The sequence below is a fragment of the Typopeltis vanoorti genome, chromosome 24 (assembly GCF_054136105.1).
Source record: "Typopeltis vanoorti isolate ZY-2024b chromosome 24, IOZ_Tvanoo_1.0, whole genome shotgun sequence".
Classification (NCBI taxonomy): Eukaryota; Metazoa; Arthropoda; class Arachnida; order Uropygi; family Thelyphonidae; genus Typopeltis; species Typopeltis vanoorti.
This window is the reverse complement of record NC_143572.1, coordinates 24128357-24153199: the sequence shown is the minus strand read 5'-3', so window position 1 is coordinate 24153199 and position 24843 is coordinate 24128357. Positions and strand designations below refer to the sequence as shown.

General features: G+C 34.2%; 1 protein-coding gene across 2 annotated transcripts in view; it reads left to right on the top strand.

Moving 5' to 3' along the window:
* Window positions 1-24843, top strand: part of LOC150093023 (uncharacterized) — a 257599-nt gene that overhangs the window by 36695 nt on the left and 196061 nt on the right. For both annotated transcript variants that reach the window (XM_090413793.1, XM_090413794.1), the window contains exons 3-5: window positions 10138-10370; window positions 13213-13348; window positions 20209-20427. In XM_090413793.1, coding sequence (XP_090269919.1) covers window positions 10138-10370; window positions 13213-13348; window positions 20209-20427 — 588 coding nt within the window. The remainder of the gene's footprint in view (window positions 1-10137; window positions 10371-13212; window positions 13349-20208; window positions 20428-24843) is intronic.

Genomic DNA, 24843 nt, shown 5'->3' with positions numbered 1-24843 from the left:
TTTATTTAGAAGTATAACATCATCTGCATAAAGCAAAGAGCTGACATTAACATCTCCAATTCTGATATCAGGTTTAATACCACTTTCCTTCATAATGTAATCCATATAGATAATGAATAACACAGGGGATAATGTACATCCTTGTCTCACACCAGATTTAACATTAAACCATCTTCCATCAATTCTAACTGCTGAATTGCAACTCAAATATAAGTGTTGCTTGATATAATGCCCCATTGACACCAACTATAGTGTTTTGAATGCCTTTTCCATTTCTACAAAACTTAAATACAGATCTTTGTTATATTTCCATGATTTCTCAACAATTTGTCATAAAGTGAAAATCTGATCATTGACAGCCTCCATTTGACCTGAATCCAGCTTGTTCTTCACCAAGCTTCTTTTCCACAATCCTTCTCAACCATTTTTCAAGTATACTTGCATAAAACTTACTAGGAACTCAGCAGGGAAATACCTCTATTTCTCAGATTCAGTTTTATTTACCTTTTTATATATGGGTACTATGAGAGTTCTACTTCAGTCATCTGGAATTCGCTGCTGTCCAGTCCTTCTGTACTATGCATTGCAGTCACTGTAAGTCTTTTATACCTCCTTACTTGAGCATTTCTGGTCGAATGTCATCTACTCCAGCAGCCTTTCCACATTTCAGGCTTTTGATGGCTTTGTATTTCTGATTGCATGCATGTTGAGTGTTTTTTTACTACTGTGCTGTCACTGATTGTTTAATTTAGCAATTTTTCAAAGTAATTACTCCATACTTTAAGGATATCTTTTTCTCCAGTTTTCATTTCACCTTTATCATCTCTAATTCCTTTTACAGCACTCTTTCCTCCATTTCTGAGCTTTTTCAACAACGTGCAGAATATTTTGCCACCTTCTGGATATTTATTTTGTATGTTCTTTCCAAAGTCTTTCCATGACTTTTGTTTAGGTAGTTTAACATATTGTTTAGCTTTCTTCCATATGTTTTTGTATTCTCTAAGAGCACAAGCTGACTTATTTGTAAGGAACTTTTGATATGCTTTCTTCTTTTCCTTCACTTTAACTTCCTCTGTCCACCATGCAGTTCTGATTTTTCTGTCTTTTCAGAAACCTCACCATATGCTTCTCTTGCTGACTCAATCCATGTTTTCTTCAGGGCTTGCCACTGAATCTCCAAGTTTGATTCCTCTTCTCAAACTCTTTCATTTTTTCTTGAATAATCTTTGTGTATTTTAGTCTACAGTTCAGATCTGAGAGCTGCTCAACCTTTATTTGCTTAAAACTTTCTTACATGTTCTTCTTTTCAATATGAAATTCAATTTTATCCTGCTCAAGATTGAATGGTAATCACTTCCAATTTTAAATCCTCTGTACATTCTAGTGTCTCTCACCAGGGAGAAAACATCACTGGCAACAATAACATAGTCAATGAGACTTTCTTACCCCTTGCCTCTTCTCTCCATGTGAATTTGTGCACATTTTTGTGTTAGTAATAACCAGACCATGTCCTGAAGCTGAAATTCAAAGGTATATTATGCTCACTCTTTATAGAACTGAGTCTGGCAGACTGCCAAGAATAGTTAATTCATGCTGAAGGGGAGAAAAAATAAAGAATGTACAAATTGGTCACAAAAATGCTAAATCGCGTGCTTTATACCTAAAATTTTCCAACTATTATATAAGCCAGACCTGTCCAACTTCATTCTATACGAAGACCAATATAATGAGTGGTAGCGTCGTGGGCCGTACACTTTTAGACAGAACTTAAAAATAAAAATAAACTGCATTTTTTCAAGGCAATAATTATGTATTGAATTACTATATTTGTTAAATCATTTCACTACTGGGAGAACAATATAAAATACTTGAAACGGAGTCTCTGAAACTGATCACTGTAGCCAGAGCAGAGCAAGTGACTTTCAATGATGCGTTACTCTGGAATGCATAGAAATCTACCACTCCCACTACTACAACTTGCACAGAGAAACAGTTGATTTTACAAATTGAGTAATCTTTTTAAAGCAATTTTGATTCCGTGTTGAGAATGTAAATTGTTTCCGTCATGAGAAATAATGATATAACTAGTGTATCAAACAGAAAATCTGTGGCCAAAACTAATAGCTAAATTGACAATGCATATAATTTAATATAGTTTTTATCCTGCCGTGGGCTGCACAAAATCATATTACAGGCCGCATGTGGCCTGCTTTTGGCCACCTATATTATAAGCAAAATACTTACTACTTTAAAAACTACAATGTTCATAAAAGAAAGGTTAATTTTCCGACGTGTAATAATAAGTAACTCATCCCACAAGATCGATTGATTGCCTATTATCGGAATGGATTCCCCTTCTGACATGCGCAGAAGTGTTGAAGGGTCTCATATCTGTGGGCTTACAATATTTGTCATTATTATTAGCTTTGCTCTTTTCTCAAAATTTTCCGAATACATTTTTGTATGTCTGACAATCATTTCCTACTCTGCTATTTAGATCCCCAACAAGGACCAACACTTCATTTTTCGTTGTGTCAGTTGCTTTCTCTAAAGCTTAAAAAAATTCCTCCACTTCTACCTTAATAGAACTTTCTGTGGGACCATAGGCAAATATTAGCTTCATTGTCCAGTTCCACATTCTGATATTTGCCCATAATTTTACTTTAAGTAACTATGACACAACAACAAAAAAGTCCACTGTATTTTTTTTTGTAGACCTGATAGAATCACTTCACAACCGAAGTATGAGACTACATGGTGAACCTAAAAAATAAAAAAAAGGGATGTAGCTATATTTTGTGAAATTATATAGAATTCAGGATTTGCAGTGCATCAAGGATATAGCTTTAAATAATTTATTCTATAGACTGTTTCTGGATAGTATATGAGACGGAAATGAATAGAAATACTTTAGTATTTCCAGAAATACTGACAGCAGGAGCTGCTGTCACTCTTTTGACAAGCAAGCTCGGAGAGAATTTTGATCATATATAGAGGGTACTCCCAGTGTTGCAATTTACACTGCAGCCCAGACAAAATTTGACAAGTTGGTGAAGGATTCATTCTAGATATTCCATGTGCCTTGCAATTCCACATTAATCATCATTGACAATTTCTGATATATATAATATGCATGCACACTCATCCCTAAAAGGATGTGTAGGACACTGTTAGTAATGCATAATTAAGTTTACATTGTTACTAGTTTCCTATCAGTAGTTTTCTTACTACTAATTGCAAATTATTAGAGGCCTGTCAACACTGTTCTCTATTTTCTCTCCAGTATTTTTAGTTCCTATATTTCAGTAATATTTTTGCTCTGCTAATTGGATCAATCGTCATTGATTTTGGTCTTCCTCTATGATTTTTTTCCTGCTATAATAGCATCAAACCTTTTTTGCTAACCTTTCCCATTCTGTTTAAATGACTATGACACCTCAATTACCTTTGTCACGTCACATTCTTGAATGCCAACAATGCAAGTTCCTTTGTTATCTTAATTTTAACATGATTCAAATTTCAAGTTCTTCTCTCTTTACCTTTCTCTAGTGGAGTGAGCCAAGTGCTAATTCTTTAGATGATAATCTAGAGAATTTCACTGCTACCAAAACACTATCTTATTACTCAAGCAAGAGCTAAAAGGCTTTGATTTTGCATAAGTAAGATATTGTATGATGGATATTATTAATCCAGCCATGTTTTCTAGGCAATAGAAACATCGAAGAAGTAGTTTGAAATTTACCAGAGAGCTTATGAGAATGTAACCTTCAGTGTTGGAGTTGCCTTGGTATGCTCTACTTAAGGTATAAGCTCTGCTGAGGGGCTGATATGCTTGCATTCTGTTAGTGCCTGAATTAGGTTTTATTAGCCTGATTATCAAATGGTTAGTTCTCATTAGAGCCATGCAGAAACCTACTAGAGTCTCTCTAGTAGGTTTAATTACTTTTAATTACTTTAACTGTTCTGTCAAGATTGATTGGATTGTTGTCCTTCATCCTTTGTTGAATTTGCAGTGGAATTTCTGGGTTAAGGAATATTATTATTGAGCACTTGGCTTACCCATTATGGGCTATTGACTACCAGAGAGTTTTTTTTTTTCTCTCTCTCTCTCTCTCTTTTCTTCTTAAAAACTACTTGTTTGGTATGGTTTTTAGGATGTTTGTCCTAAGATATTTGTTTTAGATTCCTGCTAGGTGATAGACTGTAACTGGCTAATAAACTATCGAATTTCGGGCTTCTGGCAGTGGGTTTTAAAAACTCACCTGTTCAGTAATGTTTTGGGACATTTATGTTTTACAGGATCATGCTCACTGTAGTCTTCTGCTTCATAGATTAGTGAGAGGGTGAATAGGCATTTGCAAAGAATTTTGCAGCCTTTTCATGTAGGAAATTGTTATCTATGGGATATCAGCTTTCCAGTAAAGATGTATGCTTTTTATGAACCATGGTGCACTATTCGTAAACATTTGTTTTGGATTATCTCTAGTTTGCTAATGTTTGAATCTTCTGTGCGACTCCATGTAGGTGAGCCATACATTAGGACTGACCTGATCAGCTCTTGTATAGTAGCAGTTTGAGTTCTTTGCTTAGCTGGCTACTACGATTCAGGAACTAGTATAGCTGCCTGATTGCTCTGTTTGCTTGATTGATAATGAGTTGTAAAGCAAAGCTCTTTATTTAGTTGTAATAACCCCTCAGTGTTTGGCTACCGGTTGCCTTGGAATGGGGGTACGAAACATGATGGCTTTGCTCTTTGGGGATAATCACCTTCTTGTGAATAGCACTGCAGTGCTCTTTTTCTGCATTAACATGAATTTGCCATTTTTTGAACCATTGTTCTAGTACTGAGACTGAATTTTGCAGTTTGTTGGTTGCTAATCTAGTCTGCTTCTTGCAATCTAGATTGCAGTATCATCCATATATATAGCCATTGTGGTGGCAATAGTACATGGAATGTCAGCCACATAGATAGCAGAGAGCAGAGTGATTCTCCTGGAATCCAAATTGCTCATCTGGGATGAGCAATTTGATTCTTTGGTGACTTTCTGAAGTCTTATTAGTATTACTCTCTCAGCTATTTTTCCTAGATAGAAAAGCAGGCTGATTGGGAGATAGTTACAGGGCAGGTGTGCTGCTTTTTCTGGATTTGGGATTAAGATTGCATCTGCTGTTGTGCAGAAAGTAGTGATATCTTGCATTAATAATAGCAACAATGTGCATTATGGCTTTACGTTGCAGACATTTTTGTTAGAAATCCCATCTGGGCCTAATGCCTTCCTATTAAGTTTGGTGATTGTTTCGCATACCTCAGCAGGTGATGTCATTTGGATGGGATTTATGTACTTTGTGTGTTTTATTGTACAGCATACCTAGGGTGTACTTTACTGGTGAAATCCAGATCCGAATGAGTGTAGTTTGGACTCGACTGCTTCTCTAGGCTATCAGAAAAGGCCTCAACATGATAAAGCAGACCACATTCACCACCATGGATTGGTGAGAGAGATTTACAGTCTGTGCATAGAGCTTTGATCATTTTCCAGTGTCTGGTCCTCTGTTTTTAAGGACTGCAGTTTTGTCTCATACTGTTGATTTTCATAGATTTTAAGAGCATATGTAGCCCTTTTTAAGCAATTGTCAGTGTTCTGTGGTATTTGCACCTGGTTCTGTTTTTTTCTTGAATTAGGTTTTTAATCTTATCTGGAAGTAGATCAGTGTTTGTGAGTGGCACAGCGTTGGTGGCAGCTGTTAATGCAGTTATCTGCTTTTAAGCTCAAAATCGAGTCATGATTTTTTTTCCTTTGAGTCGATAGCAGGAGCTGAGCCAGTAGATTCATGTAGAGCAGTCGTTAATTTTGTCCATTTGACAGCCGATCTGGGATATTTTTGTTTATAAGCCCAGTTGGAGTACAGCTGGGTTGTTGTCAGAGCTGAGGTCATCCATTGCACTTATTTGGTATTGATGCACGTTATTTTGTAGTATTGCTGTATCAGGAAGTACTGCCACATTGTAATACTTGGGTTCTGGAGGTTCTATGATCACTATTCCTGGTGACTTCAAAGTCATTGAGAATTCTACCATTTTGATTTCTAGTTCTGCTGTTCCATGCCTGTGTGTTTAGCATTCAGGTTTCCTGCTGTTAGCACTGCTTTGTTTGTGTCTAGAATTTCAGTCAAGGTCTGCTTCCAGTAACTATTTGCTTGAAGAATTTATATATGGAGTATATTTTCAGGGAACCCACATTTGCAGTTTGGACCTCCACTCCCATAATTGTTATGTTGATATTGGCAGTATTTGCAATTTCATTGTGTTTGTTGTGCTTGACAAATATAGCTGTGCCACCCTCCCTGGAATTGGGTCTATCACTTCAGTACAGAACATAATTCCTGAATTTTGGGTTGTCTGGTCGTAGTTGTATTTTGTTTACAAGGATTACCTCAACACTGTAGCATGTCTTAAATTCTAGTATTGCAGCATTTTATTTCCTACACCATTGGCATTCCAGAAAATATATAGAGAGTTTGACCTTCTACATTTGTTAAACATCGACTGGTGCAGTAAGAATTGTTTATGTAGTCCTGGCTAGGGTTTACTTTCCTGAACTTGATTAATGTTTCACCCAGAGTAGCTGTTATGACTGCAGCTTTGCTGGATTTGGTTGGGCACTAGGATTCAGTTTTTCCTGCAGGTTTTGAAGCCACCACCTCTGCATATGAGGCACATGTTTGGGGGGGGGGTATCAGCATTTGCTATGGGTGCCCATGGAGTTGTTGATGGGGCTTTTAGGTTTTATTTTGCTGATTTTTGGGTGGCCAAGTATTGCTTGCAGCCTCTGTAGTTGGCAGGTTTTGGTCCACTGCAGTTGGCACATTTAATTTTGGTTTTTTTCAGGAAGTCATTGCATGGTGTTTACTAGATCCCTTGTGAATGTAATTTGACATACTTAGGGCAGACAGGTTGTTCTGTGGAAAAAAAAGAATTAATGAATATCAGTACTACATTGAATATGTGAAACCTCAAAAGTGTCTGGTCTGGCATTGACACTAAACATAAAATCCTGTGGGATGAAGCTAGTCTTCTTCATGGAAGCAGTTTTAAATATGAATGTCTTTTCAAAGAAAGTTGTGAAGCCCTTTTACACCAATCTAACCTGAATGGGAATTATTCTCTCTCCATCCCCACAAATAGTTTGGAAGATTCTCATCTTATGTAAATCTAAAAATAGTTTTAATATTATTTATTTTCAATATTAATTTCTAGCTTACAGTAACCATTTTTAATTGATAAACCAAGTATTGTATGTACCTTCTATTCCTGTTCTTTGACTTGCTTGTTGTTTGCATACATTAATGATGTACTGTCATTTTTAATATGAAATATTTATAATTTCATTAAAGTTTATTATTGTGTAATTTTTCTTATTTCATTGTTTAACATTTTATAATCTAAAATATGACCAGCTTTAGAATATTGTTTTCACATTTTAGATCAATGCTCCCCCAATGCTTCATGTTGTCCAGAAGAGGCCAGTCTATTTTAATAGATGACTTTCTTTCCTTGATGCTCTGCACATCTACACCAAATTGTGTATTGTTCTTTTAACATATAAGCAGCTACTGGTCAACATCCACGCACAGTTCCTTGACTACATAACCTTTGGTATAGCATGACCTTTGCTGTCCTTGTGCCAGTAAATTTTTGTTCTTTAGAACAGTCTTCTACATACTGTTGTCTCCAATAATTACAGTTTCCAGCTTTTCAAAAAAACACCCCCCCCACCCAATCATTTGCCTACATGAACATACATATTACTATTTAATATTTTTTATAATTTCATATATGAGAGATGGTTCAACCTATAGTATCAGGTCTTCCCAAAAGTAATTTTTTTATGCTGTAATAAATTTAGTTTAATCCTTTATCCAAGTGATAATCCAACCTCTAATGTGATACATTAGAGACACTGAAATTGAGCTTATGTAATTTCTTTGCCTCCAAACCTCCTGAATTCTATAGAAATGGTATTACCGAAGCCTTCACAACATTGGAAGAGCATTATCGATTCACATGGAGAATATATACTAAATAAAGTAAGAGGGAAATATATTCCAAAGACAGGAGTAGAAATATTAATGAAGAGGACAGCATGTTCTTTGGAGTTGAAGGTGAAGGAGTGTCGAATAGCTGCCACATGTTTAATGAATTTAGATGAAAACTGAAAAAAGATACAAATTCTGACCAGCAACCATGGAGATATTTGCAGAAATTAAATTTTTTTTTATGACTACCCCCTTCCCCAATTGCTAGAAGAGAATTCACTGATTTGGAATGTGTATAGATTTTAGCTATTCAAAGATTGTAATGCCTTTAGCAAGAGAGAGCATAAATTTTTGGATACTGATAAAGATTGTAATATGTTTATACCAAGAAAAATTGGAGGTTAGTGTAATCCTGAGGAAGAAATTAGAATCCTGTAGACAACAGATTAAAATCTATTGTCTACAGATTTTAATGTTATCAAATTGTAAGACAAAAAAAAAATTTCATAAGTTAAGGTTGTATACTGGCCTGGTTGATTGTGTGGTTAATCCTTTAATGTATCCAATTTCCAACCAACAGACTGCAGGTTCGAATCTTGTCTGGATATTGTTGTTTATGATTGTCTTTAGGTAGGAGATGAATTTCATCTCTAGTGTGAGACCACTGTTCTGTTTATCAAAGGCCTGAAGTGGTTTGAAAAATTTGGTTTGTTTAGTCTAGAGTAGGATTTCTGGACTGGGAAAAAATAATGCTGAAATCCTTCACTCGCTCACTGTTCTGATGTACTGTAGGTTTTTAACCTTTAATGCATTGGGGACACACATAAGCCTTCAATTTATTTACAATCCAAGTTTCTGAGAGGATAAACCCTCCCATCTCTGTGTGACCAGCAAACTCTCCTTCACTTGAAAAGCTCTTGTAAAGATTCTTCTTGTCTTGGACAGGATTGAAACTCACTTTTCAACCATAGGGTATGGTTGATACTGGCCTGAGCTTAATTACATATTATATAATTATAATAATTCACTATGTGTAGTAATAAATGTAAGAGATTATTATAAGTTATTGAGTGTAATTATTGAAATAATATATCAGATTATTTTTGACACCTTATTTAAATAGTAGAACATCTATTTAGATGGAGATTGCTACTCTACATGATTAGTGAAACTATATCTAGAAAATGCCTACCACAAAAATTTCAAAATGTACCTCATTAGATTGTCTGAAACAGTATGAAACAGACAGAAATTGTTTACAAAAATAGCTAAATCATTCATCAAAGCAATGAAAAGCAGTCTCTTTTTTTAAAATGGGAATGGCTATGCATTGAAGAAAAAATAGATTTATTCTGCATTCGACAAATTATTTTTCAGCATAATTGCTTCTACAGTCATATGCTTTCACTGCTGTTGAAGTAGTTTTCTTGCTGATGTCCTCACTGTGCCTTGATATTAGCATGTGACTTGAAGCCTTCAGTTTATGTTTTCTGAAATTCACAGTGGAGCTACTGGTGGAAATTCTGAAATGTAGTAGACCGTTCACATTGCAGAAAGTGCTGAAATTTGCACAGTATAGAAGGGAATGTTTTTTTTTGCATTTAGAAACTCAGTACTTCATTCTTCAAAGTGTTTCTTCCACTTTGATAACATCTTATTGTTTATTCTTGTTGATCTAATATGGACATTCTTTCATTTATTGCCATTAATTAAACTACACATTCATCGGCATTTCACCAATGTGAGAAATGCCGATGATGCAGACATGAGTTTGTTTTGTAAATGAAAATTTTTCTCAGAACTTGGTAATGTTATTCATTTCTAAAAAAAAAAAAAAAAAAAACTGCAGTGTATAAAATGCAGTTGCAAATTATGATTTCTTGAAGATGCCAGATAAAGGCCGTTGAGGAGAGAGCTAGCTAAGGGAGTGTCCAGTTCTTCAAAATCATTAAAGTTCTGCACTTGACAACCATGAATGATCGAAAGCTGTTCAATTTTGTTGATACTTATTGTGATTTTATGTATTCAGCAGAAGAATTTGTTATGGTAATTAAATTGAACTTCATTATTTTGATTGCTGTTTTCTTTTTCTTGGTCTAGCTATGTCAAAACCTGCAGCTAAACCAATTACTAGATCAACAACCAGAGCTGTTACAAGATCAGCTACAGGAATTTCTCTGACTGTGAAATCTCCATCGAAATCATCTCCCAAGACCACACAAAGCTCAGCTGTAGTAAAGAAACTAACCAAGAATTCACCAAAAGTTATTGGAATATCCAAAGCCCAAAATAAAGCAGATGGTAAACAGTCACCAGCAACTAAAAGTTTAAAGGTTTGTATGGTTCTTTACATGCTTCTACATTTCTGGAAAAACAGTTGATATCTCAGCATACAATCTGAGATATATATATAGGCTCTGTCTTTGCTCATTCTAACCTAATTGTTATATGCTTCTACATTTCTGAAAAAACAGTTGATATCTCAGCATACAATTTGAGATATATCTATTCTCTGTCTTTGCTCATTCTAACCTAATTGTCATTTTTATTCCCAATTACTGCAACTTCCCTGTCATATGGAGTACCTGTTCATGATAGAAGGGACCTTCTAGAATGGTGCTGTTTTTTATTTTTGCTCTTTATACTTACCTTTTCTTCTTGTATTCTTCACTTCTTTATGGGCCCAGACAAGTTCTAATCAAGTACAGAACAATAAGAACATCATGCATTAACAAAAGCAAGAAACAAAAAACAATTATCTTCTTTATTCAAGAGGATTTAGAACTTTCATCTACTGTTGAAATTGCTTTTTAACAGCCCTGTAAAGCTATACTTAAGTCCAGTGAGATACCTTAAATGTCAGAAATGTGGACATGCCCAAACAATATGCTGTGGCTCTGCTATCTGTGCCATATGACAATAAAGAACATGAAATGGTCTAATCTGAGAAGGGAAAGAAAAAAAATCTTTTACAATCAAGAAACATCTGCCTTTTTTTTCTGGTTATGTCAATAGTGAAAGAATGACAAATATAAAACATTAAGATAGAGAAGAACATCTCATATTAAGACAAAGATGAAGCTTACCACAGAAGCTAGTGAGAAATCCACTTGTACAGAGAAGAGAAATAAAAGAAAACATCCAAACAGACAAACATAAGATTCTTTCATCTTACAATTATAATTGTGACATGGCATCGGATCACTTCTGAAATGATTCCACTAACCCTTCAGCAGTCATAAAAATGATGGCAAAAGTGCTGCATAAAAAAAAGCATCCAAATTCCTTTGTTTAAAAAAAAAAAAAAAAAAAAAAAACTATTCACAGAAGTGAAAGAAAACATAAAGAGCTTGGGTGTAACAGACAGTCATGTTGTTAAAATTCAGGAATGTGTGAGCAAAGCTAATTTCTGGTAGAACTCATTTTGGGAAAGTTATTTAAATGGTCTTCATTTCACTATTCAAACCTTGATTCTCCATCTTGGCAGGAAACATGTTGATGTGCATACCATGCAGACATACAAGTTTTAATGGCACTTGCGATGTAGTAACAATTATTAAACAAGAATTAAGACATTCTTTATTGCAATTATTTGGGCTGGAAATAAATCGGTGATCATCAGTGCATCAACACGTGAAGGTGAAACTAGGATAAAGAATGTTAATCCTTTTAACAGAGTCGAGTGACTTGCTGGAAGGCTATGATATGGGTGGTGGTAAAATAAAATGAGATTGATAAAATTAAAATAATTAAGAATAAATAATTTTGTTGTATTTCAAAGTTAATTATTTTAGTTTTAGCAGTCTCGCTTTATTTTGTAACCACCTACTGTCTGACCACAGATCCGAGATCCTAGCCGGCAACGTGCCAAGAAGAGTCAATTCATGCTAAAGGGGAAAAAGAAATCAAGGATGTACCAATGGTCATGAACATGTGAAATCACATGCTTTATATGTAAAATTTTCCAACTGTTATATCAGCAAAATAGTTACCACTTTAAAAACTACAATGTTCATAGAAGAAAAGTTAATTTTCTGATGTGTAATAATAAACAACTCTTCCCCTATTATCAGAATGGATTCTCCTTCTTCTGACATACGCAAAAGTTTCATAGGGTCTCGCATCTGTGGGCATACAGTATATTGTGGTACCTTGGCATGCTTAGCTCTGTGAAAACGATAAACTTTTTTTGTTCTAGCTTCACCTTGTGATTAATCTGATGTACTGTTGATGGCCTGTTAATTTCTCCAAAATATTTGCAACAATAAACCATTATTACATATGCATATTCTTGTGAATGCATGTTTAATTGTTCTAATTGTTAATGCAGATATACATTTTTAAAGTTGATTTCCAAGAAAACTTTTGCTAATCCGTTAATCTCAATTTTTGAAAATTGTCTGTGATAAATGTAACAGCTTTATGCAAGATTTCTCTTGAAAGCTTCCAAATGTGATATGAGAGAATTTTGAATTTCCCCTGGTAAATGAAATACCATATAGATCTGATTTTAAAAAAATAAAGAATAATAAATAGTAGGAAAGATGCTTATTTGACAATGTTTTGTTATTCGATTGCTATGGAATGAAGTGAATTATACTTGAAAACTGTCTATATTCCTCATTTTGAATGAATTACATCTTTGAATGAATTATTTTGCATGGAATAGTTAGTACAGAATAGCCCTCAGTTTTACATCAACATTCAACACCTTATAAAATATACTCTTCATTGCAAAAACCTTTTTTCTCTTATTGCACTTGACACTCAGGCTGGAATCATAAAATTGTGGTCTTGCTATGCATTCATATCTTCACAGTACAAAAAAACAACTGATTCTACTATTATTTTAAATATTACTTGAAATATTTACTTTTGTGAGTTTGTTCTGAAAGAAGATCATTGAAATAGTTTAGAAACACTGTTTTACCTGAAAATTCTATCAAAAAAATAATTAACTAGACACTTTTTTTAATGTAATTGTAAACTTCCTAAAATCAACCATGTAATGAAAGCATGGGGATACAAGATAAAGCTTCCCTGATGCCCAGCTTGATGTCAAATGTGTTAAAAAAATTTAGTTAAAATTTGATTTTCTCTTGAAATGTTAGTTTTAAAGAATAGTCAATGAATACAAGTAATTAAATTCAAAACATTTTTTCTGTACTCTTCTAGGTTAAAAAACAGGCTACAATTACTAATATTTCTACCAAGACAAATATGAAGAAATCGCCTACTAAAGTTACTGGATCGCCAGCAGCTGTTTCATCTGTTAAGCTTGTTCAGAGGCCAAAGCTTCCAACAAAAGAAAGTAAATGCATGTATTTCTTTTGTGTGTGTTAGACCAAAATTTTTATTCTGAACCCAGTTTCATGTTTGTGTTTATATATGTTCAAGCTTGACCCTGAGCTATTTGAAACCTTATAATTTTACATCTCAAGCCTGGGCTAAATTTTGGTAAATTGACCTTGATTTTGCATGATGTATATAATGTAGCTGGGTAAGCCAAAATCATTTTCAAACTAAGAAATTTGATATAGCTAAATAATTTTGTCTTTTAGGATCAAATTTTTTGGTTCCCTAAGCAGAAACCAAAGAGAAATTCTGAATAATATTTGAAAGTGATAATATTTCTAAATGCCACAGATACAATTATGCAAAGTCAGCTAAAACTTCTACGAGAGAAAAGATAATACACACTTTGCTTACAATACCTCATTTTCTTTCATAAATATTTCTAATGTTAATCATTGGCTTTCAGCTTAAGATGTTTGCCAAGTATTCTGCATTTGTGTGTAGCATAGCAAACCATCCCAAAAATACCATTAATAGCAACATAAATCAACGATTTAGATACTTACACTGAGGGAAGGGAAAAACCATTGCTTGCTGATTGTGAAATTTGCTGAAATGAGAAATATCTCAACCCAACATGCAAGAGGTCGCAGAAGGCTAATTTAACAAATGCTATATATGGACAGATTAGAGAAAAAAAGGAATATGTTAACTGCATTAAACAGCTGATGAGAAGTCCTTAGGATAAACAATATGGAACATTCTGAAGAGCAAAGGTATATTAAATGAAAGAGAAGGATGAAAAGTAGGCCTAAAGCAGAAATATATATATGGATGTTGACTAGCAGCTGTTTGCATTTTGACATGTTTTAGAAGAGATGAAGGTGGTGGTGGTCAGTTCAGTGATACAGCATCGATGAAAATATCTATAGAGAAGATGTAATGCAGAAACAGAACATTGTGAGAAAATGATTGGAGGCTGTAAAAGATGAGCTTATCCACCAGACACAATGCTTCCTTAGATATACATCGGACATTCCTGGGGTGGTCTCTGATGTGCCCACCTCAAATGTGATGTGAATGTTGTAAGGTTAGGAGGATTTGGGACTCATATAGTGTTAGTCATGAACTAGTGTTCCAAACAAAATACTGAAGCTATGGACATCATGCATTAGTGCCAGGAAAAGCTAAATGCATAATTTGCCACAAGAAGAGAATCTAATCTGGACTACAGATCTGAATATTGTCAAAAGTAAGTAGAAATTGAATTGAGATCCTGTCCACGTGAAATAAGACAGGACTCTGTTTTTATAGGATCAAAGTGTTAGTGTTTTAAAGAACTCTTCTTTTGGCAACCTGTCCACTTTTTTCCTGGGTCTATAAAACATAAATACAGCCATATTCCTGTGATTTGTTGATTATTTGTATTCAACTAAAAATCTAGTTGTTAAACTCTGTTGGCTTGACACTTCTCATCCTAAATTTCTCATCAATAATTTTTGTTAGCCTTTTCTCAAGTATACTTCATAAATTTTAGTAGCATACATTCAATAAAGAATTTCCTCTATAAAGGGATTAAGTGGCAAAAAAAAAAAAAAAAAAAAGCATTGTGGAAGGAATATAAACAAACAACAAGATGATCAGCATGCCCATGAGCAGTATAAAGCACAAGCAAGAAGGGTAACTAATATGTTAAGGAAGGCTAAATTAGATTTCGAGAGAAAATTACCTAAGCAGGCCAAAGTAAATCCAAAAGATATTTTTTACTGTGTAGCAAGTAAGAGAAAGAATGATTTTGGAAAGATAAAGTCTACTCAGTGCTGATGGTAGGAAGCAGAAGAAATAGTTCAGTTACTAAGTAATCGCTTTGCAAGGGTATATCATCCAGGTGGTGACTTTGCAGTTACTGAAGTGATAGAGACTGATGTGAGCATTGAGGTAGATGAACTGTAGGTACTCAGTATATTGAAAAATATCAATGTGAATACAGTAATGAGCTTGGCCTGTCAGTTCGTGCTATGGGAGACTGTGCAAGTGAATTGGCAGTGCCTCTGATGAAGGTGCTTAAGTCTTAGCTCTGGCAAGGTTCCATGGGAGTGGAAAGAGGGTAAGATAGTTCCATTACATAAAGGTGGCTCCAAGACAGAAATAGCAAATTACAGACCAAATACTTTAAACACCACTCCAGAGATACTATTTGGTCTGTAATTTGCTACTTCTGTAATTGAAAATTAAATTGAAATTGGAAAAGGATTAAAAGTAAAATTCAGGAATGGGTGGATAGGAATATGATACTCTATAGGGGACAGCATGACTTTGTAAAAGGTAGGTCCTGCCTCAATAATTTATTCACATTTCATAATAAGGATACAGCAGAATTAGATAAAGGAAATGGCTACACCATGATACTATTGGATCCTACTTTCTACTCAGATGTGTATTCTAGTTGTTGGCTGACTCCTCATTTGAACACAGAGAATATTTATTTTAACTGCGCCACTCTATGTTCAAATTTGCACGAGCAACATTGAGGAATCAGCCGTCAACTAATCTATAGTATTACTAACTTAATTTTAGGCCGATGTTCTCTTTATTATATAGGGTTCCTGCTAAGATTTAAATTATTTTAATGAGCGGTGCAATGAAGAAATCAGGCAAATACAAGATTCAAATAAAATTATTTAATGCAGTGTAACATAAATTTACATCAAAGCAAAGATTTCTAGTTGGGAAAATACAGTTAAACAATAATTAAGTTTTCATTGAGATACAAGCAAACTACTCAGCTGAGTATAATAATTATGATTAGAACTTATGCTTACAGATTCTATTCTTATTATCAAGGATTCTTATCACAACTTCACTCTTATCAAGGTTATTATTCAATATAATTTAAATATCAACTCAGTTTGACCATTCAGGTGTGTTCATAGGATTCTTGATGTGAAGAAGCTATACTGCTTATGCCGGTAAGATTATCTTTTCTATGCCTAGTGTGAAGTAGTGAACTTATTTCTGGTGAACATAATTTAATACTTATTGCTGTATTTAACTATTCAAGATCGAATGTGTGATATAGTGAGACATTTTCATCTCGACGTTCCAAATATTGTTTCATTTGGATTAATGGTTCAAGACTGAAAGTGTGATATAGAGAAACCTGTTGTAAGAAACTTAATGTAATATTGGAAACTGAAAATTCTGCAAACTATTTTGCTAGGTTGATAGAACTTTGAAGTCTTCAAATGAATGTCTGATGGTTTATATTTTATAACTGTTCGGAATGGTTAAACTGAGTTGATATTTAAACTATATTGAATAGTAATAACTTTGATAAGAGTGAAGTTGTGATAAGAATCCTTGATAATAAGAAGAATAGAGTCTGTAAGCATAAGTTCTAATCGTAATTATTATACTCAGCTGAGTAGTTTAATTTATTCACATTTTATAATAAGGTTACAGCAGAATTAGATAAAGGAAATGGCTACACCATGATACTTCTGGACTCTGCAAAGGCATTTGACAGAATAGCATATGGGAAAACTATTACATAAGTTGAAATAAATAGGAATGGATATGAGGCTGGTGGCATGGGGGGGGGGATGACTGATAGGTATCATAGGGTGGTGTATGCTGGAATGAAATCAAGGCGATTGAAGGTGACTAGATAGAAGGTGAATAGGGCTCTGTACTAGTGCCCTATTATTGATGTATTAATGATATAGAAGATTTGAAGGGGGGGATATTCAATTGTTTGCTGATAATGCAAAACTGGTCAGGGCAATAGTTGATAAAGGTGATGTAGATATCTTACATAATGATTTAAATAAATTGGCAGTGTGGGCAAAGGACAATGATTGTCAATTCAGCGTTGTAAAATATAAGGTAATGCACTTCAGGATGAAAAGATTACACACTTCATATCATATTGATGGTACTAGTTTACAGTAAATTGATGAGGCTAGGGATCTGGGAGTGATGGTGGACAGAGATTTGAAATTCAGAGGAATTGCAATAGTAGGCAAAATACTCAGAGGAGTACTTGGATGCTGAAGAACACATTGATGAGTAAAAAATCATAAGGGGATCAAAAAAAATCCCCTTATGATTCGGCCACATGTTGACTGCTGTGCACAGATTTGGTTACGTCATTTTGTGGGGATCGGATGGTGGTGGAGAGGATTCAGAGAAGAGTAACCAAGCTGATGACAGGTTGGTTACTTAATCTATCCTCATATGGAATGTTCCATTTGAGGATAGATTTAGTTTAGTTTAGCTGACAGTGGAGGAGAGGAAATATGATAGAAACAAGCTACTAAAGGGATTCTGTAAGATTGACACGGAAGAAATTTTTCGATACATGAGGAGTAGGAGGAAAGGAAGTTTTAAATGGAATGAAAGTCAAACAGGTTTCATGGATGAACTGTAGGCTTAGATGTTATGGGGAAAACGTGAAAATTTGAAAAGAAACCTTAGAAACATAATGGAGAAATAGAAAAAATGTTCTTGAGGCAATTGAAAAAGTTTAAAATGAAGGAAAGAATACTAGGAATCGGAGATTCTAAAGGTGATATAAAAACTGTGGATATTGAATATTTTTTGAGTAGTTGCTTTGGAACTTATTTAATGAAGAGTGATGGAAAATATCCAGGAGGAGTACATTCCTAAGTACATGAAAAAGCCATCAGAAACTTGAAATATTGAAAGATTGCTAGATCTAGCAAAAAAATAAATAAATAAATAGCCAAAACAGAAGTATATAATAATAACAATATATATGACAGTTTAAGTAATCTAATCCATGTACCTGAGAGTTAGGTTATAAATAAAAGTTTATTGTAAACTGAATATCATAGATATGAGTTCTGAGGAAAATTAGCATGAGCAGGTGTCATCATCAGCATATTAAAAATGAAGTTATTACAGGAATCTTGTCATTGTTAGCATTCAGGAACACATTAAGCTAATCTAAGGTTGGTATAGTCATCACATGATTATAATAAAAAACTACAATGGTAAATAAATAGTTAGCAACATGTGTGATGTCGGCAAAAAAAGACTGGTAGATGACCAAGGTCTAGGTTGATGCAATCAGTAGTATCTCAGAAGGCAGAAATATAGCATTTGAGAAAATTTGAACAAATAACTGATTAGCATTAGCAGGTTAATTTTGAAGAAATATTGATAAACTAGTTGAATATTACTAAATTGTTTAGTGTTACCAGAGTATTCTGTATATCCCCAGGTACATCAGGAAATTTGCTTAGTTATTCTCATCCTTTTTGAAGAATGGCATGCAGATCAGTGTTCAAGACATTGGTCATAGGTGAGCTTGAAATTTTAAATATTTGAGCACCTGAAGGTTTGTCAAAGGGATAGGAGTAACTGAGTATACTCTCATCATGAAAACTGCACATGATATTTGAGCTCAGTGAGAGGAAGTCATTTATACACACACACACACACACACACACACACACACACACACACACACACACACACACACACACACACACACACACACACATGGAAGAGCACGTAGGTGGAGCTGAAGAGAAGCTGTTTGCCAAGACATGCAGTGGATGGTCAGAATGAGAACTGATCATTCATTTACAAAGGATGGACTGCAGACAATAGCATATCAATCTGTTGAGTAGGTCTACATGCCATGTCGACTGCATAACATTTTCCAAATATTTTCATGGATTGTGACATTGAAGAGGTTGATGATGTAAGCTAGATTTTTTTAAAATATAGTTTTGGGATATAGTGATTGCTGTTCACTCTTGAAATATTCTTTAACAACTGTAATCCCAAAGTATTATATAGTAGTGGGATGTTATTACCTTGTTCATCTATGCTGGAGTTAAGTGATGAATAATACCCCGAGGTAAATTTGTATTTGAATATTTTAGTAATGTACAAGGGGGGGAGGGGACTGGAAAGTTCTGATAATCACCTAGAACAAAAATGATATTAAAGCAACTGATATAACTACAAGAAAGAACATATCAGGATATAAGAATAAAAGAACACAAGTACCTTCATAATTGCTACTAGTATGTTCTTTCTTGTGGTTATATCAGTTGCTTTAATATAATTTTTGTTCTGGGTATTTATTAGACCTCCCCATAGTCTGGGTGAGGAGTGGCAGAAGCATAAATAGACAAAAGTTGCTCCCAGTTTACTATTTTTAGTATATCTTCATCCATGAAAGGCCATAAACCTGTAGTACATCAGAACTATGGGCTGGCTAAGGAATTTTTATCGTTTTTTATTATTATTTCAGTTTTAATCTGTTATATAATCAAATGATTATATAGTCAGATGTAATTAATATAAATAGGAGAAAAAAATTAACCACACTACTTATGTGAGGTTACTGAGAACTATTCTGGGGCAAGAAAGCATCTTCAACAAAAGGAATATAATATTATATAAGCTGTGTGGTAAAAGAAAAACACATTTGTGAGAGGGAATTCATAGATTAAAAAAAAAAAAGTCTTCAAAACAGATAAAATGGAAATAAATTTTAAAATGGCAAAACATGAAGTGAAGGATAATACTGTTAGGAAAAAGTCTTGAAAATTATATGATCATGAAACAGAAAAATAAGAAAAGGAGGGAAAAAATGGAGACAAACAAAAAGGGAACGTCTCAAAAGGGGCAGTAATCCTTTTCTGATCTTCAGGACTTGAAAAGTGGGTGCCAAATTTTGTGAACGAGGATTAAACCATTAACTAGTCATTGACTGGAAAAAGGAATGAATTTTTTGATACTTCTTTTTGAAATATATTTACTTATTTTTTTACTGTAAGTTAGATTTCCAATTAATTATAAAGTTAAAGGTCTTTAGCTCTAAAATATTTATTGCAGTAATTATTCCTGAAAATGTGGAAGTAACTGTCAAACGATCAGTTCCTACCAAAGTTCCTACCTCATCAAAAAGCCCTGCCAAACAGCTTACAACAAGGGTTGTTCGAGCAGTACCTGAGAGAAAATGTCCCCAAGTCAGCAAGTCTCTAACTGCAGATGAAGATGAGGAAGTAAATGAAGATAATAATGAAGATGCATCATCTGTAATTCCACAAGGAGGTAATGATTATAATTTAAATTTATTATATGCATCTCTGTTGCAGATGCAAAGTGACATAGTCATGTTTTCTTTTTTTTTCTTACAAAATAACTTTAACATTAAATTAAGTACACATATATCATTATATATGTGCAGAAACAACAACGTGCAGTTCTTAAGATCTTTCAAGCCCATGAATTACTAAGATAGCTTTCATAGCCATAATTTCAGATTTTTTTAAAAAAAAAAAAGTCTTATGCCTAAATATATATTTCTGAGTGTAAATTGGTTGTTTTCTTCCGGATTTGAACCTAGGTTTTCCCAGTCAAAAGGCTTTGTTAAAACCACCTGAGCTATGGAGGCTCACAATTTAGATGTAATTATTTTTTCATGACAGTAAAAAATCTATAATACATGCAAAGGCATTTTCTGAAAAGTTTTGTGTTATTTTTGTAAATACATTTTTTTTTTCTTTCTTGAAATATACTGATGTATATAGAGAACTAGGATGAATTTGACATTTATTTTTAATAACGATCAGCTTTTGTTGTTAATTGCACAAAAGTTCTGGGTGTAATGGTGAAAAGCATTAAATTGCATAATAATTGGTAAATCACAGAAAGAAGAAATCGGATATGTAGTTAGTCTCAAGTAATGGTAATCTGTTTCCACTGTGAATTGTGCTCTACTGTGTTGCTTGTTATAGACAATTTAAGGCAGTACTTAAGAAAACAGCGAAAAATGTTACATAAGCCATATAGTATGCATTTACAAGTATTGGTTACAGCTGTGTGAGAGAGGATAAATTATTGTAGTTAAAAAGGACTTCCACTGTTCTTTCACTCAGCATGTGCCATGCAGTATATTTTTTTGTACTCTCTCTACTGTCCTTGTTTCAAGGACATCAGAGAGAGTTTCATAATCACAGTTTCAAATAGTCACCATACCATGCATTAGAGCATAATTCAAAAATGTTTGACATATTTTCTCAAAAAAAGTTGGTAATTACTGAAGCACTGCAACAAAATTGCAAACATGAAATCTTCATAATTAAATCAGTTCTCGTAAAGGAGGAATTGAGAAACTCTTCCATGAATACACTTTCTTATGATAGGGGTGTCTGTTTTTATAGTTTTTGCCTTTGTATTGCTAAGTTTCACATCACATTTGCTACAGCACTTATTTAAAGAGTCCTTAATTGTACCTAGATTTAAGATATCAAGGAAAAGGAGTAGCTATAGTATTCAACACTAAATACGAGGCTGATCTTCTTGAATGGCAATCAGTATCAAGAAGAGTGGGCAAATATCAGAATGAAGAACTGGACTATGAGACTTATTTATGCCTATTGTCCCACAGAAGGTTTTAATGTAGAAGCGAAGGAATTTTTTGAGGTTTTAGAGAAAGCAACTGACACAGTGAAAAAAGAAAAGTTGATCCTCATTGGGGATCTACATAGCAGAATAGGAAATAATTGTCAGACACATCGAAATATTTGGGAAAATTTTGGAGAAAACAGAAAAGCTAATAATAATAGCAAATACTTTTTTGGATTTCTGCTCAGACCATGGACTACTTATTACTAACACCATGTTCCAACAGAAAAATGTGCATAAATTCACATGGAGAGAAGAGGCAAGGAATAAGAAAAGTCTCGTTGACTATGTTACTGTTGATAGCGATGTTTTCTCACTGGTGCAGGACACCAGAGTGTACAGAGGATTTGAAATTGGAAGTGATCACTATTTAGTCTTGAGCAGGATAAAATTGAATTTCATATTGAAAAGAAGCACATGTAAGAAAATTTTAAAACAAATAAAAGTCGAGCAGCTCTCAGATGTGAACTGCAGACTAAAATACACAAACATTATTCAAGAAAAAATGAGAGTTTGAGAACAGGAACCAAACTTAGGAGATTCAGTGGCAAGCCCTGAAGAAAACATTGATTGATTCAGCGAGAGACTCTGTTCTTTCAGAAGAAAAATCAGACTGCATGGTGGACAGAGGAAGTTAGAGGCAGTGAAGGAAAAGAAAAAAGCATATCAAAAGTTCTTGGCAAATAAGTCAGCTTGTGCTCTTAGAGAATGCAAAGACAAATGGAAGAAAGCTAAAAAATATGTAAAACTACCTAAACAAAAGTCATGGGAAGACTTTGGCAAGAACATAGAAAATAAATAACAAGAAGGTTGCAAGATATTCTGGAGGTTGAAAAAGCTTACAAATGGAGTAAAGAATGCTGTAAAAGGAATCATCATCATCATATTCCTGATTTGTACCCTTGAGGGATGTACAGGATATGATAGTATTACATGAAAAATTTACATCATTAATAACTTCCTATCTACAATTTCCCTCCAAATCAGTCTGTTATTTGTCAAGACTCCAGTATTATCAGATCTTACCTTTCTATCATATAAGGCACTCTGTACCGTATCAATCCACCTATTTCTTGTCTTCCTCTTGGTCGTTTTCCTGCTAACCTGGCAGAGAACACTTGTTTTGCTAATCTTTCCTCGCCCATTCTGTTTAAGTGACCATACCACCTGAGATTAGCTCTGCTAACGCTTTCCTGGATGCTGACAATGTCAAGTTCTTTCCTAATATCCTAGTCTTTGGTCAAGTGTTTTACTTTTGACCCAGCTCTCAGATCCATAAGTTAAAACTGGTTTGGACACTGTCTTGTATACAGCTAATTTATCTCTTATTCCATATGAATTTATTCAATTGACTGCCTACCATACCAGCTTTGTCGATTCTGTTGTCTATTTCATATTTAATTTACCATCTTCACTAAAAATCGTGCCTAAGCAGTTGAAATGTTTTACTTGTTCCACAGGTTCCCCGTTCACAACACAGTTGACATTTTCAACAATTCTATCTATTTTCATTGTCTTTGTTTTTTTAATGCTGACCTTCATACCATATCTATTACAACAGTTATTCAATTTAGTCAAGGAATCTTGCAGACTTGTAGCAGATTTATTTAGAAGTATAACATCATTCGCATAAAGCAAAGAGCTGACATTAACATCTCCAATTTTGATATCATGTTTAATACCACTTTCCTTCATAATGTGATCCATATAGATAATGAATAACAGAGGGGATAATGTACATCTTTGTCTCGCACCAGATTTAACATTAAACCATCTTTCTGTACTTCCTTAAATTCTAACTGGTGATTTACAACTCAAATAAAGACTAAGAATTGCTTGATATAATGCCCCATTTACATCACATAACTGTAGCATACTGAATAGCTTCTCTCTTGGCACCTTGTCATATTCCTTTTCCAGATCGACAAAACTTAAATACAGATCTTTGTTATATTCCCATGCTTTCTCAACTATTTGTCGTAAAGTGAAGATCTGATCCTGACAGCCTCTATTTGGCCTGAATCCAGCTTGTTCTTCACCAAGCTTTTCTTCCACAATTCTTAAAAGGAATTAGAGATGATAAAAAGGTGACGTGAAAACTGGTTGTGACATAATTACTTTGAAAAATTGTTAAATGAAACAATCAATGACAGCATGGTGGTAAAAAAACACTCATCGGGCATGCGATTAGGAATACATATCCATACTTGAAAGAGAAAAAGCCATCAAAAACCTGAAATGTGGAAAGGCAGCTGGAGTAGATGATATTCGACCAGAAATGCTGAAGTATGTAGGTATAAAAGTCTTACAGGGGCTGCACTGCATAGTTCAGGTCTGGACAGAGGCATGAATTCGAGATGATTGGAATAGAGCTCTCATAGTACCCATATATAAAAAAGGAAATAAAACTGAATGTGAAAATTACGGAGGCATTTCCCTACGGAGTGTTCCTGGTAAGATTTATGTAAGTATACTTGAGAAACGGTTAAGAAGGATTGTGGAAGGGAAGCTTGATGAAGAACAAGCTGGATTCAGGCCAAATAGAGGCTATATTATATTTCAAGATTAGACACAATATCCCTAATGGAATACATAATCTCTCATTTCCACAAGATAATTTTCATTTAATGTCCTCTGTTCTAGATACATTCTTTAAAACAAATTGATACCTTGACTTCTTTTCATAATAGTCTATACAATAATCGCTATTCATTCCCACAGTTAATATAGCCACAAAATGGAATCAGAATTCTCTTACCACATTCAGACGACTTATGGAACATCTTGGTTGTGGATCCCCAGTCTTTTAGGGTGATTCCTCAGAAGAAAAACGAGTGTCCCTCAACAGTCTCTTTAGTCCCGGCATACTCAGCAATTTCGGGATACGTTGCACGAGTGCTTCCTCGTTGTCAGCATGGCTTTTCATCACTATAGATTTCTGGATTATTAGACTGCATGTCCTTGAATTTCTTGGAACGCTTCTCGGGCATCATCTACTCGGACTTAGTTTTCGGTCAAGTACAACTTCCTAAGTTTCAACTTTGTGTCTTAGAGCATGAT